The 18857-nt window shown below is 43.7% G+C and overlaps 1 protein-coding gene across 6 annotated transcripts in view; it reads left to right on the top strand.

Moving 5' to 3' along the window:
* Positions 1–18857, top strand: part of RBMS1 (RNA binding motif single stranded interacting protein 1) — a 470972-nt gene that overhangs the window by 439149 nt on the left and 12966 nt on the right. For 3 of the 6 annotated variants that reach the window (XM_068245656.1, XM_068245661.1, XM_068245660.1), the window contains exons 7-11: positions 1270–1385; positions 3502–3560; positions 5231–5321; positions 10444–10494; positions 18298–18408. In XM_068245656.1, coding sequence (XP_068101757.1) covers positions 1270–1385; positions 3502–3560; positions 5231–5321; positions 10444–10494; positions 18298–18408 — 428 coding nt within the window. The remainder of the gene's footprint in view (positions 1–1269; positions 1386–3501; positions 3561–5230; positions 5322–10443; positions 10495–18297; positions 18409–18857) is intronic. The other 3 variants (XM_068245657.1, XM_068245659.1, XM_068245658.1) reach the window with 3 other exon arrangements.

The raw sequence follows: 18857 nt of genomic DNA, 5'->3' as shown, positions 1-18857 counted from the left end.
TAGCAAAAACTCGATTATTATTGGACATTTTCGCGATTTTTGAATAATCACGATTTGCATTTTGTTAGCCTTTCAATTGCGATTGCTCTAAAATCATGAAAAAACGATGCATGCACTGTGTTTGCATATTGCTGCAAATCGCCAGCGAGGCAGTGGAGTCACTGCCATATATTTTTAATTACACTAGCTTTTTTTAAAAGCGCTAGTGATCACTGGCAATTGGGGGTAATCTCCTGCAAATCGCCCCAGTGTGACTGGGCCCTAACTGTCTGGGAAGGCTTTGTGGGCCATTGGCTCTGAGAGGTGCTGTATTGGAGACAATGCTGTGGCGTTATGCTGACACACCTCGACACATTATGAATGATCTATTACCGCTTAGGATGAGTACGCCGGTGTAGCTGTATTTTATTAGCCATTTATCTGTCAATTTGCTCAGGTCTCTGTCATAGCTGGGCAGTGCAACTGAACAAATCACCTGTAATTTAAGAGGGATCCTGTAATCTGCGATATATTGTGCATAAATGTAAGCTGAATGACAGATATACGTACTATGATTGTAGTAATTACAGAGATGAGAAGCACTCTGGTGTCTGGCTGTAACAATATGGGCGGGGCTTCACCTCGCTGACTCACGGCTTACAGAATAGGCTGGGGACTGTGATGACTGCTATTATTCACAATCAATGCTATAGGTACAACTCTGCAGACTTCTCCGCTTTTCTGAGGCACCCATTGATTTACGCAGCCTGTTAGTCCAATAAAAAGTGAAGTATGGTTACTGATATTCCATTGCTGCTTTAGCGGAAAACACACATAAAATTGTATAGAATGTAAATCTATGGGCCGCACAAAATGCAATTTTATGTATATTAAAATCACACAGCAAGTTCCCGCTTCCCGCATACTGTATGCAAATCCCATGTGATTTTGTTGCATTTTTGGAAAAAGAACAAGGACTTGATTCACTAAACATAGCGCCTGCTAGTGAATCCGCCGCCTTAAATCAGTGTCCTTGCACGCTACGTGCGCTATTGGCAGCATAGCGTGCGCAATGGGGGGGGGGGCGCACTCAGCGCACGCTATGCTGCTGAATTGACGGACAGCCTATTGGGCCCAACAGAGTGTGGGATCAGGTCCTTTAAAATGTGACTGGACCCTGCATTGACCTGAGCCTCATTTTAAGTTGAAGCACATTGACGTTTATTGCACTAACCCCTTGAATAGTAAACCTGCGTTTGTTGAATGAAAGTGATTTGCTTGTTTCTGCAGCTCCCACAGAAGCGCTGCTGTGCAAGTTTGCCGATGGAGGTCAGAAGAAGAGGCAGACCCAGAACAAATACGTCCAGAATGGAAGAGCCTGGCCGAGAGAGGGCGAGGTGAGACTTGTAAGTCTTTCCATACAATTTCAGGGCGGGTGCGTGAATGTTTCTCTTGAAAAACATGAGTCACACAGCTGGCTTGGAGCAGCCACTGCATTGGGTGTGTGAGGAGCTGTGCCCTCCTGTGTGCAGCCTATCCTGCCAGTGCTCACCTAGTAATCACTGAACTCTGCCCAGCCATGCTGCTTGGCCAAAGCTCGCCACACACATTGTTTTCTGCTATCTTACTACAGCGGTTTAGTACGAGGACCTTCATAAACAAAGCAGCTTTTGTCGCTGAGATCTTCCTGCTGTTTTTGGCACCAGGACCATTCTATTAAAGTGAATGGGATGTTCCAGTACAGTGAGGAAAAGCAGAGTGGCTGCACTGATAGTACACACTCTGCTGTGTCCTCTTGGCACGGTATCATTTTGGCCCAGAGCTGCATTTTTGGACAAGACTAGTTAGGTTTCTTCTAGGCATTCAAAAAAAGGGAGTGGGGCAGTCAAAGAGGAACTTCATCCCATTCATTACCTTCTTTCGAATAGATTATCATGGACATCAGTATGGCTAATATTGTGGTGAACCCCCCCCCCCCCCCCCCCCAACAATATGATGTCCAGGCTGTGGCCCTGACAGTTTAGTGCTGTAGCACCTTGTTGCATTGTGGGAAATAATGATGGTTTCCAACTGCAAAGCCTGCTTAGAACTCTCAGTAAATTAACATTCCACAGGGATCATCTGGCAGGACAAAAGGAGTTGCCACCTGTGATAAATTTCAGAATGTAAATCAGGGTGAGAAAAGATTTCACAATAGGCAAACACTGAAGAGAATAGTTGGGTCATGCTAGGTTGTTTTTGTTTTTTTGCAGTGGTAGTTAGTTTGTAGCACCAGGGAGAGGTTAGACAGGTTTAAAGTTAACTAAGCAGCTCCTGGCTTCAAATAGCTGCAAGGGCTGCCATTGTTCAGAAGCTCAACCCCTGCTGTTTTACAACTAGCATTGTCCAGGCTAGGTGTGAAATTCTTCAACTGTAACTGATGTTTTCTGTTTGAAGTACAATGGGGGTTTGTTTGTGGTCAGTTAAGTCTAATGAGGTGATTTCTTATCTGTGTTCCACCATCTCCTGCTAAGTGAACTCAGGTCCTTTGCGGACGGACAAAGTGGCTATTTTAACCCTTAGATGTAAAAAATGAGGTAAATTGAGTTTTTTTTTTTTTTAATAATAAACCACATTTTTAGAATGCATTTGTAATTTGCTATAGAGCTGCCCTGGGTGTTAAAAATGATGCTCGGTTCACTTTAAAGGGGTTCTTTCGCGAAAAAAAGTAGGCAGTTAAAAAATGTGACAGATGAAAGGTTTTGGGCCAGTCCATCTTTTTAAGGGGGATTCTCAGGGCTTTCTTTGTTTTCAACAGCATTTCCCGAACAACAGTTGCAAAATCTAACTGACATAATAGTGTGCAAGTGATTAGGGAGGCCGGCTGGTATCTTGCTATTTTGGCAGTTAAACTACTGTTCGGGAAATGCTGTTGAAAACAAAGAAAGCCCTGAGAATCCCCCTTAAAAAGATGGACTGGCCCAAAACCTGTCATCTGTCAAATTTTTTAACTGCCTACTTTTTTCGCAAAAGAACCCCTTTAAGGGAGGCAAGGCATGGCAAAACCAGGGGAACGCACATGACTTGCTTGGCATGGAAATGTCAGATGCCTTTGTAAACAGTCTATTCAAATTCTATCCATAATGTTGGCCCACAAAGTACTGTACTGCTGGTCAAATTGTACAAAGACCATACAATCCGATTGCAATTGATTTATTCACAGTCCTAAATCTCCATTTTATATTTTGCTGCGTACCCCCAAATCTTATTTTTCTTCCACAAATCTGGAGTTTTAATGGGATACAAACTTTGTTACAATCTGCAGTAACCTCCTCCCTGTAACCTGACTGAATCTGGTCATACGGTGTTAGTGTCCTTTCATTGTTTTGGGGGTGTGAGTAACCCTTCATTGTTTTAGGTGGGGATTGGGAGCAAACCGTAGGGAAAATATAGGATGTATCTCTTCCTCTCAGTGACAGACTGATGCAGCACCAAATTCTTTATTACAGCATGGATCTGATTTAGGTTTTCTCCTTTCTGCAGGCTGGAATGACGTTGACCTATGACCCTGCTGCTGCTATTCAAAATGGGTATGTCAGAAGGTGATTTTCCCAACTCTGATCTTTTCATTCCATGTTTGTTTTGTCCTGAAGCGTACGTTGGGGCCAGCTGTTTATGATCTGAACTATGGTTCATGGGAAAAACCGATATCTCGAGGAACCTCTGCATGGAAGCTGTGATGGAGTTGGTTAACCTGTACGACACCTACAAATGGTAGTGTTCAGACACAACTCTTTGTCTGAACCCAAATAGGCAAGCAATACATGGATCTCGCCAACACAGGGGGCCACTATCTTGTAGAGTTTTCCCTGAATTTGAGACATCAATGTTGACTATAGGTAGGCCGGCTATACAAGTCTTATGCTGGGTACACACTTTGCAATTTCCCGCTCAACGGGTGGGAATCAGGCGATTTCCGACAGTCCGATCGACTCCCGATCAATAAAGTGATCGATTTTGCAGTTATGTTTGGAAAATCGATCGCTTTATCGATCGAGTACGTCACCCGTCGATCAGGCAGGAAATTGCATGGTGTGTACCCAGAATTATGCCTCACTGACATATCTCTCCACCCATGGCACCCTGCACTCTCCGACCATTGTTCAGTCAAGGCTCAATTGCAGCATATAATGGGTTTCCATTTGAGTCAGTGTTTTAATTGAACCTTAACCTTTGGGACCTTGCGTTGTTAAATGTACTCCATGCTTGGGGCTGTGTAGGCCTAAGCATAGATTGAACTACACAGGCTCCTGCCTGATCTCTCACTTGAACCACAGGTAATGAAAGCTGAGTTTAGGAATCCTAAACCTGTGATCACAGAGTGCAAATTAATAAAAAAAAGGCTGTCACAAGGAGGTTAATGTCTTATCTATTGAAAAAAAAGTCGTGTATGCAAACCTTAACTTTGAAAAGCATTTATATATATACTCAAAGTGAATCTGTAACAAAAAAAATGCCCCTGGGGGGTACTTGCCTCAGGAGGGGGAGGCCTTTAGATCCACTCAACTGCACAGGCGCGAGCCATATGCGCCTGCACAGTACAGCGCAGCAGCTATTGTAAATATTACTGCCACTCTGTGAGCTTCCCCCCTCTTGAGAGGTAAGTACCCACCTGGGGCTCTTTGACTTTTTTTTAAAATACTAACAAGAGAATTTGTAAAAAAAAAAAAAAAAAAAAGTGCCAAAATCAGTAAAACACATATATTGCATAATTGATCAGAGCATCATTGTAAGTCATTAGAAACACTCTTAAGTACACAAACACATCAATCACTTAGGCCAGGTTGACACTAGAGGGAAACTTAGTTTCCCACAATTCACATGTCAAAGAATCCCATGTACAGTATAGGAACTGTTCTGGTGTGTCGATTGGGGTCAGGAAATGCAAAGTCCTGCTTGACCTTTCCGGACCACAAATGAAAGTTGGACATGTCGTAAATAGCATGCTCTCTATGATGTCTATTATGACACATCAATGGAGTGGTGAGAATGAATGGGGTGGTCACAGCTGATTACACACCGGATCTACTGTCTCTCTCCATGGCATGACCCAGCGAGTGTGAACCCAGCCTGCGTTCTCATTCTAAGGCTAAATAGGCTTCCTATGCCTGGTGGACCAATACAGACCATATAATGGCCCCCATCACCTGTGTGTTAGAAATACCCACATAGTATACCAGCATTCTGATAGGATTCTTTTTTCGTTTTGTAGGTTCTATCCACCATATAGCATTGCCACAAACCGGATGATCACCCAGACATCGATCACCCCTTATATCGCATCTCCTGTCTCAACGTACCAGGTGAGTACACAGCACTCTAATTCGCAGTAAGGAGGATTGTTGAACTTTATTTTTCACTTGAACTGAAGTACCCATTTATTAGTATTTATGGTGGACAGTCCTGCGTCTGGGTTTCATTTTTGAAGCATAAATGTGTCACCTATGTAATTATCACTCATATCTGTAAACCTGCTGTCTGTCCTGCAGGTTTTATAAATCTCATGTTTAAACAGGAACTATAACCCAGGATTGAAGTTCATTGCAGTCTGTAGCTGATACCCCCTTTTGCACAAGAAATCTTTACCTTTTATCAAATAGATGATCCTGTGTGTCTGTGGGGCTCATATTGAGGTGAAACCCCTCCCACAGTGTGATGTCAGGGCCATAGCCCTGACAGTTTGCTGTCTGTGAACATCTTTGCATTGTGGGAAATAAAGCAATCAGTCAAGAGTCAGTACGGAATCTCACACCGAATATGTAAAACAGCAATTTCACAGCAAAGGTACATTGAAGCCAGGCATGGAGGGATAAGATAGAAACATGTATAAAGGGGCGAGTGGGTGGTTTTCTAGACATATCCACTTGTTTTTGGCATAAACAATGGCATATTTCTACTCGCATTTAGTCAGCTAGAAAGATCACTTTTTCCTAAAAGTGCCCATTGACGGTGCAATATTTTCCACAAATGCGACCATTCGATTTTTACGATCTAATTTTACAGGAAACCAAACAGTATGTGGAGAAAATCGTCATGAAATGATTCTATGGTCTTTAGGGATACAGAATTATGTTGATGCCACACACCATAGCGATTGATGCAGAGCAGTGGCGTTTGTATCAGATGCCCAGTTGGCCGCTTCTGCTGATTATCTGCCTGAAAGAGCTGACATTCAGGCATGCAAGTGACTGTTTCTCTCTTGTCTAACCCTCACTGTTAAGGAATTAAAGCCACAAAACTCCAGCACAGAATAGCTTCTGAGGGCAGGGGAATGATAAAAAAAGTCAATAGTTCATGTATTTTTGCTCAGGGACACTTGATAGATTGCCATTGAGCAGAGAGAATAAAACTTTACATTTATGTGTGTAAGTGTTTTAATCATAAAATTGGACCATGGCATAGCTAAAAAAGGGTAATTTTTAGGAGTAGGAGGATAGATACAATTGTTTATCTCATCCGTTTCTCACCTCTGGTTCACTTTAGGCTTTTATCATCATTGGCCATAGTTAAACGCTGCTGCTCAGTGATATAACCAGCCCCTCATAAGGGCGGCAGCTTGTCATCATGTGAGCTTGGCGGTAGTGCAGGTACCGGGTACCGCGCCTCACCACAGACGTTTGGCCTGGGAATGATGTGGTCAGTCCCCATCTAAAAGTCTTGCCTGAGGAAAATGGCAATTTTGGCTTAAAATTAAAAACTTCCATAGTATTTTGGGCATGCTGGAACGAAAATCTGAAGTGGGTCCAGAAAGTGGCCACAGACCACCAGTAGTATGTATTTTTCGGACACTGATGTGGTCAGTAGTATCGTCCCATAGTTTAGTGATATGCCTTATGCACGAGAGTTGGTTGATGCCTGCGGCTCAGGTTGGGTTACTCCGCACTGTCCTGGAGTGAGTTCCATAAAGAGGAACTGTCACGAAAACCTTAAAATTTAAAACACATACGGACAAGAAGTACATTTCTCCCAGAGTAAAATGAGCCATAAATTACTCTTCGCCTATGTTGCTCACTTACAGTAAGTAGTAGAAATCTGACATTACCGACTGATTTAGGACTAGCCCATCTTCTCATAGGGGGTTTTCATGGCTTTCTTTATTTTTAAAAGCACTTAGTGAATGGCAGTTGCTCCTTCCAACTGCCAAAATAGTGTACGATGAGCATGGAGGCTGGTCAGCATCTTTTTATTAATCATTTTTAGGGAATGTCTTTATAAAGAATAAAGGCTATGCTGAGAATCCCCCATGAAGAGATGGACTAGCCCAAAACCTGTCACTTCTGTCAGATTTCTACTACCCACTGTAAGTGACAACGTAGGAGAAAAGTAATATATGGCTCATTTAACTCTGGGAGAAATGTATTTATTTGTCTGTTTTAAATTTTAAGATTTCCGTGACACTTCCTCTTAAACACTGACGGTGCTGCACAAAATGCATATTTCTTTCTGTCAAAGAAAAAATATGCAGAAGTTTGCAGGTGCCAGAAACACGTTGCCTCACGTCTGGGTGACCTGTGCGGTACAAAACCTTCAATTTTAAATACACCATGTCATCACTGGCATTATATTAGTAGGTCATGTGCAAAGGAAATTTTGGTTGTTTTTCCAATACAAAACTTTTTGGGAAGGTCTATAAAGATTTGCAACTTTTTGCAGTTTTAGAAACTACAGACAAGGCCCCACCTCTCTGCCGAGCAGCGCATTCTGTTTTTTGGAAAGGGGAGAGGCACACTTACAAACTGCACAATGCTGTCAAATTTCACTTAAAACTCTTTTGTTTTATGTACAAGAAACCTTTGAGAATCCTGCATAAACACAGAACAGACAAACACAGAACATTTATATCGCGCTTTTCTCCTGGTGGACTCAAAGCGCCAGAGCTGCAGCCACTAGGGAGCGCTCTAAAGGCAGTAGCAGTGTTAGGGAGTATTGCCCAAGGTCTCCTGCTGAATAGGTGCTGGTTTACTGAACAGACAGAGCCGAGTTTCGAACCCTGGTCTCCTGTGTCAGAGGCAGAGCCCTTAGCCATTACACTATCCAGTATAGGAAAGGATGCACAGAATGTGGGCGGTGGCTTACTGTGGGGAGTGGCTTAGTTTGGTGGTTGTGGTTTGTGTGCGCAGGCTTTGGGAGGCAGTGATGCGCACTCAGCGTTTGGGCAGAAGGGGCTCTGCGGCGATTGTGGTGTGGGGCATCCTCTATGGTGGTTGTAGTGTGTGATTCTTTTGGTGTGACTGAGACAAACTGCAGAGCACTTTTTGATCTGTCATCGCTGCCTTTGCATTTGTGTTAAAAAAACAAACACACACTCCAATTGACTTGTATAATAGAGTCAAAATCTCTGCAGTTGTGGGCGGAGCTTGCTGTGGCAGAATGAGGAAGCTGATCACAGGAGCTCCTCCACCCAATTAACCCAAATTAGCCTGAAACACTGTTTAAAATGCCTGAACTTGGGGGGGGGGGGGGGGGGGGGGGGGGGGGGGGGGGGGGGGCGTATAATGTACAGACGTTCCAGGAAGACAAAGAGCCCGGATATGCCACACAAAATTGCTGCAATTGCAATTTTTTTTAAAAATTTTGATTACTGTAATTTTGTCCTTGATTTTAATACAAGTCAATGGGAGCAATGACTGAGCAAAAAGCGCTCTGCAGTGCGTCTGAGGAGTCTGTCTGTTGCTGTCTTTGAGCCTGCTGGGAAAATGTCTTTCACTTCCTGTTTTTTTTTTTTTAATAAATGCATGAGATGGACAGGAACAAAGTGAAATTTATCAATGGAAGTGCCTATAGCCGTGTAAACCCCCACAGAGCTTATAAATCTTTTCGGCGACGGAAAAGAAACTGCTTGTTGTAGTTCCTGACCGTTTTGTACATTTCCTCTCACTTCCTGTCTTTTGAATCGAAAGTCAGTGAATTTATCCCCAGTTTAAGCTGACAGCAGTAAGAATTTTGGATGGAGTCGAGCTTTAACCACTTCCTGTATGAAGCTTAAGCTTCCCCCCCCCCCCCCCCCCCCCCCCCCCCCCCCCCCCCCCCCCATACTCTGTAACCCAGGTCTGTGCAGTCAGTACCTAAATACTCCAACTCCTCCATTTTTATAAGTACTAATGTATTTTCCATGCTGCCTGGAAGAGCGCAGCACACAAGGCTGCCAAAGCCGTATGAAAATGGTGTGCAGCTTCCCCTGCCTGCCAGGCGTCTGTCTCCCTCGTTAATCAGGGCCATGGCTCGGCCTTCTTTTTCTGTTGCTCCCAATTTTTATTCACTGACTCTGCACATAACACTTGCTACAGTGCTTAGGGGGAGGTGGTAAAGCTGGGTACAGACATTCGATTTTGGAAGACCTAAACAAGGTTTTAAATTATTTTACATTAGCCCAAAAATTGCAGCAACCAAACTGCCCATTGCTTGTGTGCTGCTGGACATAGATTAGGGGTTTCTGTGGAAATAATAAGCCAACAGCCAAAGTGATCACAAAGGATTGATTCAGGCACCACCCGTTTGATCTCTGTACAACCACCAGATCAACCCTCAGATAAATCCCTCTGATAAAATGTGATCAGAAAGGGATCCATTAGCTGCCCCCACACACTGTACAGATTTTCAGTCGATTTCAGGATGAAATCGATTAAAAAAATCTGTGGTGCCACTGCCTGCCCGTGTCTCCCCCATTTGTGCTCTCCCTGATTGTTGGCAGCAGAGCTCTCACCTGTCCAGCCGGGCACCTCCTCCAGTGTCTGGTGGCTATTCTCTATGCCACACAGGGGACCTGTGTCTTCTCTCCCCGTGTCATATGACAAAAACTGGAGTTCAAACACTAGAGGTCTGCAGCATACATGCCAGACTTCTAGTGTTTGTCCTCCAGCTTTTTCTGCCAACACTCTGCGTCAGTTGTTGCCAAATAAAACGCCACTGGTGAAACGCAGCAGGTGTGTTCTTTCATCTGTCCCACGGCGCCTCCCACGCGGTCACGTGACTACAAACACTTGTTCCTTCCGGGTTGAAGGAGAAAGTGTTTATATTCATGTGACACGGCTTGGAATGCAGCATGGGAGGCGCCGTGGGACAAATGAAAGAAGACACCCGCTGGGTAAATTTAACCCCCATGCCCCACCCCTCTGCGCACACACTCAGGTGCATTAATTAGAAGGATGAAATCCGAATCGGTCATTCAGATTTCATCCGTTAGCATTCCGGAGATCATCACTGCTTAGGACTTAGCCCTCCTGTTTTAGTTTACAGCCAGGGCTGTAAGCGGCGCAGCGTGTTACTGTGCAGCGTGTGCAACCAGCTATTGTGTTTACAGGTGTGACAAGTACATTTTTGGCTGAATCATGCTGATTTGTATTTAGCAGATTTCAAGAGTTACAATGTATTGGCATAAAAAATTCTGCAAAGATTCTTACAATACACCCATTTACACTCTTACAGGTGCCAAGTCCATCCTGGATGCAGCCTCAGCCCTACATCATGCAGCACGCTGTAAGTAACCTTCCATGTAAACAGCATTGACACCTACTGGCCATAATAATGAACTACACAGTTGCAAAGAAGCCAGTTGGCACGCAGCTCATAACTATTTGTACAAATCAAGTATTTGTGTTGATTTGTTTCCATCAAAATACATTCTGTTTTGTCCTATTTGTGCAGGATGGGAATCTAGTATGAGTACGTTTGGCCTGAAGTTGATGGCCTCTCCTTCAGCAATCCATCTTGCAGGGTTATACCCATCTGACTATTCTTAAAGTGTACCTGATACGAAGGGACTAAAAGAATTGATACATACCTGGGGCTTCCTCCAGTGCCTTCATACCACGGGCTGCCTCTCCGTCTCCCCAGGCTGTTTGAATCGTCCGCTGGCCGGGCTATGCATGCGTGACTGAGCCAAGCTACTGGGATGGCTAGGGGTTGATTTGAGCGACCCGTGGGACAGCAAGATAACCCCATGGCCTAGCAAGATAACCCATGGCCTGATGAGGGCTGGAAAAAGCCCCAGGAAAGTATCAATACTTCTAGTCCCTTTGTCTCAGGTTTCCTTTAAAGGCCCCACTCGGTCATGTGTTATTGGTGTCAGGATTATTGAGAAGCAGCCTAATGACAGTTGGACAGCTTAGTGAGTGAGGAAAGGGCAGTCACAGTTTGACTATTTATGGAGTTGGATTCTTGATGGAGTTGCAATTGACAGTTCGCATAAGCTTTGAAACACAGTTACATAGTGAAGGCAAGAGCAGATGGTGCTGTGTCATAGTGGATAGCACTTTCGCCTTGCAGCGTGGGGTCCATTTGGAATCCCAGCCAGGGCACTATCTGTGCAGAGTTTGTATGTTCTTCCAGTGTCTGTATGGGTTTCCTCCAGACATTCCGGTTTCCTCCCACAAACTTAGAGATAAGTTAATTGCCCCCCCCCTAATAGTGACCCTAGACTATGAAAGACATATGAATATGGGAGGGATTAGATTGTGAGCCCCTTTGCTAGTGGCAAGAATATATACTCTGTAAAGTGCTGCGGGAAATATCAGCGCTATATAAATAATAAAGACTGTTTTCTGTAGGCAAAACCTTATCAGTTGCAAGGCTGGTAACAAACCAACCCCACCATTGCCACATAACGCCAATCTGCTCCTGATAAACTGCTACATTTTGTTTAAGATTGGATTTTTGACATTCATATCCTTGCTCAATCTGGGCCCTGGATACCTGAAGGGCATGTTGCAACTGCATAACCCTCTTCTTCTCCCCCCACAATCTTAGATCAGAAGGGTCTAATAACTTAGTCACCCCCAGAGTCCACCTCAAACTTTTAGAGAGAGAGCCTTCTGTCATGCTGCCCCTACACTCTGGAACTCCCTGCCACACCCAATCAGGATATCTCTATCCCTGAAAGTCCAAAATGAAAAGCCACCTAAGTCTGGAATATATGAACACCTGACTTTCTCTGTAACACAGTCCAGTCTGTAACCCTGTATTGATCTGAGACATATCCATGCACTTTGAGTCCTATGAGAGAAAAGCGCATTACAAATGTTATTGTATAAGCCAGCAGGTGGTGTTGAGAAAAATGTGAAACCTTTAATTGCACTATGCCATGTATTGCTATTAAAAAGAATCCATATTTATTTTACAATAAATGAAACAAAACATTTATACAAAAATCCCATTACATATTCCCTTTAAGTATTGCACTCTTTAGATTTCACGTTTTTCAGAAGGAAACCTGGAGCAGTGTGCAGAACGCTCCACTGACTGTGAAGCATATTGTAAATGAGGCCATTGTTTACCGGGCCCAGGCAGTGCTATTTATACCAGTGCTTTCTTTTGTAATACTCTGTTAACACATTTCCCTGAGTAAACACACACTGCCATCCTATTTAATCATTTAGCCTTGGGCCCCTTTCCCTCTCACATCTGTTCTCCCAGCTCACTAGGGCTGAACGGCCTGGGACAGCCGCTTTCTACACGGGTAGAACATTATAATTGCAGTTCCATTGACACACAGCTAAGGCAGCCATTTTGTAAGTCGTTCAGATATCCCTCATTTTTCTATTAGAGGTGAGCAACTTTGCTCCCGGATTTCACTTGTCAGGCAAAATCCTAGGGCTAAAAGATCTGCTTCTCCTACTAAACTCATGGCAGTTAGAATAATGTCTTCTCCATTAGTCCAGTCCCAGTTCTTATTTAAAGGGGAACTTCAGCCTAAACAAACATACTGTCATCAAGTTACATTAGTTATGTTAATTAGAATAGATAGGTAATATAATCTCTTACCCACCCTGTTTTAAAAGAACAGGCAAATGTTTGTGATTCATGGGAGCTGCCATCTTAGTCATGGGGGCAGCCATCTTTTTGGTTGAAAGGAGGTGACAAGGAGCAGGAGACACAGTTCCTACTATCCTGTGTCCTGATCACCCCTCCCAGCTGCACACGCTAGGCTTCAATTGTCAAATTCAAAATGTCAAAAAGAAAAATTGCACCAAAACAGCAGAACGAGAACAACAAAATCAGAAATCCCATCATGCTTTGCACAGCATCAGGGGAAAAAAGCCCGGGCAGTTTTCTTCTGTGCAGCTAAAAATCAGACTTGTATAAGAGAAACAAAGTTCTGATGCTGTGAAACTGTTAAATAAACACAAAGCCTTTTCAGTGCTGCTGAGTCGATTTTTAGTCCGGAGGTTCACTTTAAGACCTAATCAATTTCTCCTCACATTTCGATTGCTCCCTGATCAGAAACTGATTCAATCAATCCAAATAAGGTTGGAGGTCTGATTTTTTATAGAATGGGCTCACGTATTTTTGTTTTCTTTAAAAATGGAATTGCACTCTGACAGAACATTCAGTAAAAACATATTCCCCTATTCTTTATTGCCCATATAGTTATCCTACCTGCTTTTGTCCCAAAGTAATGTCAGCTGTGTGAAAATCACAAGTCCCCAGGCATAGAATTCAGCAGGGCTGAGAAGTCCTATTGCAATGTGTTTATTATATTAAAATCATTCAGAGTACTTACCACTGAGGAAATCGTTCTGTCCTCTGCTTAAACTCACAATGAATCCTGCACATAAAAACCCTCTCTGATCTTCCTTACCAATTGCAATAAGGGTGCACACACACTTGAAATGTATCACTCCCATGTGGTATAAGGACAAACAGTGTTTGAATACTAATAAACAGATCATGTAGATCAGCCATCATACTACATGTAGGTGGTAAAATTGGCCAATTAATCACCAATCAAAATTGGATGTGCGTATGCACCTGATCACAAGACCATGGGGGAAGCTGCTTATCAACCTTCCGGAGCATCACATGCTTGAAGCAATCTTATTTATCCACAATTTTGAAAAGGTGCCAATAATTTTGTCTATCCCATTCTTGGAGTTTTGTGTGACATGTCCAGTTTGCTTTTCTTTGTTTGTTTTTGTCCAGTACACACAAAGAGAATAAACCTGTGTATAGCAAAACATGTTCCTGCATGGTTTTCTGTGAGAAATACTTGATTTGCTGGAAACATTTTTGGGGTACCAACAATTTCGGCCTTCACTATATATAGCTGATAACTTTCTGAACAAAGTGAGAAACAGTCTATTAACCTTTCTGATAAATATCTAGTGTATCGTTGTTTATAGAAGTTCCTATGGTATAGCCAAGAGCAGAGGGGGACATTTTATATTAACTATAGTTCCATTTTAAGGAATTTCCCTCAGTAAATTGACGGTAGTAATTTCTTATATTTCACAATAGCTTTTTATTTCACACAGTGACCACAAGATGTGCTTTCGTCAGTTTCCTGCAAGCAGGAAGTCTGTGAGAACACCATGCTCCTCTGGCTGTCTTCCCAATCACATCTTTAGCTCTGAACAGGCCTATAAATGGCTCATTTGAAGCCACACCAAAAAAATGTATCCATTGAAATACATCCCTGTTTTTTTTCCTTTTGCTGCTTACATATTTTATATACATGCTCTGTACAGTTTGGTTTGTTTAAAATGTAGACCTATGTAAAGATGCGCTTGTGCAGCAGCACTCATTTACAGGCAGCACAATCGGACTCCACACCGGCTGAAGATTTGAATTTGAGAGCGCTTTGCTGTGCTAGTACTCTACATAGGCCCTGGGAAGCAAGTGCTAGCAGTGAGCACAACCGGGGGGTGTGGCATTACTACTTCTACTAAACTCCCAAGTGAACTGTCCACGTTGGGCTCTGTGTATTGTGACTTTGGTATCCCAGGAATAATGGGTTCTCAGTGGGAGCACTGCCAGGAAGAGTGGTGTCGCTACACTTCTTATAAATGAGCTCTTGCATCAGGACAGCGCAGTGTTGCCATGTTGGGTGCTTTGTGTCACCGCATCCTGTTAGGCTTTGTTCACATTATAAATACTCAGCACTATTGCAAGCACTGAGTGATTTATTGAGCTTTTTAAAAGCGCTTTTCCCTGAGCTTTGACCTCAGAAATGAGTGGTTCTGAACTCTTTGACCCGGAAAAGAATAAATACAATGGTCTTGATTCACGAAGACATATAACATGCCTTATCAAAGTTAACACGCCTTATCAGAGTAGCATAGAGAGCGCCTCGAACCCGCAGGGGCTTAGGACAGGACAAGTGGAACTCTTGTCATTGCCAATTAGCAGGCATAAGTTTGCTGTGCTATTTTGATAAAGTGTGTTAACTTTGATAAGGTGTGCTAAGTTTGATAAGGCATGCTATTTGTCTTAGTGAATCAAGGCCAATGTATTTATTCTTAAAGTGAACCTAAAGCCTGGGGAAAAAAATGAGATTAACTCACCTGGGGCTTCCCTCAGCCCCCTGCAGCCGATCGGTGCCCTCGCAGCTCCGGTCCGATGCTTCTGGACCCGCCGGCGACGACTTCCGGTTTGGCCGTCACCGGCCGACAGGCATGGGAACGCGAGTGATTGTTTGCGTTCCCAGCCTTTATATCGCCCCCTATTGCGGCCTCCTGGCCGCAATAGCAGCATAGGGGGCGATATACAGGCTGAGAATGCGAACAATCACTCGCGTTCCCATGCCTGTCGGCCGGTGACGGCCAAACCAGAAGTGTACGCCGGCGGGTCCTGGAGCGTCAGAGCGGGGCTGCGAGGGCACCGATCGGCTGCAGGGGGCTGAGGGAAGCCCCAGGTCAGTTAATCTCATTTTTTTTCCCTAGGCTTTAGGTTCACTTTAAAAGCGCTTGGGAAATCGCTATACAAAGAGCTTTTTCAAGTGCTTTACGATTTCCTTATACCTTCCATTGAGCAAAAACGGTCAGAAAATGGAATATGTAGCGTTTGCGATTTCAATGAAATTGAAACACTTACATGTGAACACTCTCATAGGGAATCGTTGCACAATCGCTTTTGGGGCGATTTCTAAAATCGCCAGTGCTTAAAAAAACACGCAAACGCTCATAGTGCGAACGAACCCTTACACTTTACTATGGAGACCAGGGGTTAAATACTGAAGGTTTAGAAAGGGGTCGCCTTGGATGTTGCAACACACAAGAACCCAAAGCTTTTGAGGGGCTGTGTTTTGAATGGAAACCCCACTATTTAAGCTTTGTTCAGAGCCAACCACAGGATGCTGCTGTAACCGCACAGTATTTCCACGGCAAGATAAAGTTGATATCATAGTAGTTAGATGAAGGAATTAGCAGCGGATGTTGAAAGAGCTTTTGCATTATGTGTTGTGTAATATCCCCTGCAACAATTCTGAGAACTGATCTCAATATGCCACAGCTTTAATATTCATTACTACTCTCTACACAAGCATGTGCAGCAGCCTATAGGATGAGATCATGGCAAAGCTATTTCTGAATACATTTACTGGCTTAGCTCTCTCCTAATGAAAATCCTGCACTGCTGAGTGAGTTCTTAAAGGGACTCCAACCCTTAAAGAGGAATTTTTCTGGCTTATTTGATTAAATCTGACGGGCGTTTGTTGAAGCCAAAATATCTGATCGATTCCCTTCCGATTGGTTTGGGCAATGTATTGACTGCAAGTGAGATTAGATATGCTGGAAAATGTCCTCGCTATATTAGGTGTAGGAGAAGACACTAGGGATCGATGACTTTTCTGCATCGAGCGGAACATAGTTTGAAGGTCGACCAATCCTATTTCTGCTGAAATATCTTAATGGACATCTGAAGTGAGAAGAATATGGAGGCTGCCATATTTATTTTCTGTTAAACATTACCAGTTGCCTGGCTGTCCTGCTGATCTATTTGGCTGTGGTAGTGTTTGAATCACACCAGAAGCAAGCATGCAGCTAATCTGGTCAGAACTGACAATGTCTGAAACACCTGATCTGCTGCATGTCCATGGTCTATGGCTAAAAGGCAGAGGATCAGCAGGATAGCTAGGCAACTGGTATTGTTTAAAAGGAAATAAATATGGCAGCTTCCATATTCCTCTCACTTTAGTTGTCCTTTAAGATTGAGCCTGCAGTGTGATGTTGGAATCTATTTTGTCAGAGAATCATAGTTTGGCCTGGTATGTTGGCCATAATTTATCCATCTGCCCCTAGTTTTGCAGTACGGTATGGTGAGTATTGTTGCTAAGACTGCAAAGGGCAGTTTGAGCTCACTGACGCATGTGCAAATTGTCTGGCTGCAAATTGAAAATGGCAAGATAAAATTTAATAACATTAAAATGCAAAAAAGGCTTGTGCTTTGCCACACTTAACCTCTTGAGGACTGCAGGGCTAAACCCCCCTAGTGACCAGGCCATTTTGAGTAAAATTGAATTGGCCACTGCAGCTTTAAGGCCAAGCTGCAGGGCCGCACAACACAGCACAGAAGTGATCTCCCCCCCCCCCCCTTTTCTCCCCACCAACAGAGCTCTCTGTTGGTGGGGTCTGATCGCTCCCCCATGTTTATTTTTTTAATAATAAATATTATTGTTCCTGCTTTTTAAAAAAACAAACTGTTTCTTTAAACCCCCTCCCTCCCCACAGCCAGCCAATTACGGCGATCGGCTGTCATAGGCTTCTGCCTATGACAGCTGATCGCTCTCTTGTCCCCCAAGGGGCAGTGCAGCGCTGCTACTGATCGCTGCGCTGCACACTCTAAATAGACGGCGATCACGCCGTCTAACAGTCTCCCGAGCAGCAATAGCCGCTCGGAGACTGAAGGCGGGGCGGAACTCCGCCCCCCAAGCAGGATCTCCTGCAAAACAGAGCCCCAGGACTTTACACCAATTGGCGTTAGGCGGTCCTGGGGCTGCCGCCGCGGCCACGCCCAGCGGCGTGACACGGTCGGCAAAAGGTTAAAGAGACAATGAAGCGAAAACATTTTTTATATGATTTGTATGTGTAGTACAGCTAAGAAATAAAATATTAGCAGCAGAGATAGGAGTCTAATATTGTTTCCAGTACAGGAAGAGTTAAGAAACTCCAGTTGTTATCTATGCAGAAAAGCCATTGAGCTCCACGACTTCGCAGAGAGCTCTGTCTTCTGAAGCTTATCTCAACTGTCAGTCACTGTATTCTATTTTTTTTCCCAGAGGACAGGTCAATAGTTCACTTGCCTGCTCTGTAAAAACATTTAGACTGCTGAGTAATGTGTAAACTGCAAATATTAGAGAATGAACTCGATGCACGTATGTCTTTTTTCAACCAAAATAACTATGATGCAATGTGATAAAAAAAACTATATATAGGGACAGTTAGGAACACGACTACATACGCTGTGAAGTGCTGCAGAATATGTCCTATATAAATACACAGTAATAGACTTTTGGTGAGTGCGTAGGACTTGGCAGTGAGTTCATTCACTTGTTGTTGTCTTATCTAGGGGGCTGTCTTAACTCCCTCCATGGACCATACCATGTCACTACAGCCTGCATCGATGATCAGCCCTTTGACCCAGCAGATGAGTCACCTGTCATTAAGCAGCAGCGGCACAGTAAGTGGCTTCTTCATTCTGACAGTTTGTAGCTGAATTGCTGTGATGTTTGTTGGGTAATTGCCTAAAAACACATTGTATATCTTGTGTAATTAGCTCCATTACAGCACAGTGTATCACCGCCTCACTAGAAAGCCTTCACAAACACAGATATGGCTGTAGCAGGATTGGCGGCTTATTTTCGGAGAGGTGGGATGCATGTGACTATGAGATCTGAGTTCACCCTTTCCGAAATAACTTGGCCTGCAGTGCATGAGAGAAGAGGACGTACCGTGCCTGCATGTGTCACGTCTCTGATGAACATTCAGGGGAGGAAGTCAGATAATGGGAGGCTGATTGAATTCCTCGTAAATTCCAAAATTAGACCGGCCCTACAGCAGCATTTGAGCTTCAGAATTTATTCAGCCACGACTTAATAGCCCTGTCTCTATGGTTTTATGGGCTTTTTA

The sequence above is a fragment of the Hyperolius riggenbachi genome, chromosome 7 (assembly GCF_040937935.1).
Source record: "Hyperolius riggenbachi isolate aHypRig1 chromosome 7, aHypRig1.pri, whole genome shotgun sequence".
In the NCBI taxonomy this organism is placed as follows: Eukaryota; Metazoa; Chordata; class Amphibia; order Anura; family Hyperoliidae; genus Hyperolius; species Hyperolius riggenbachi.
Note: the sequence above shows the minus strand (reverse complement) of the source record. Positions and strands in the feature narration are given on the sequence as shown.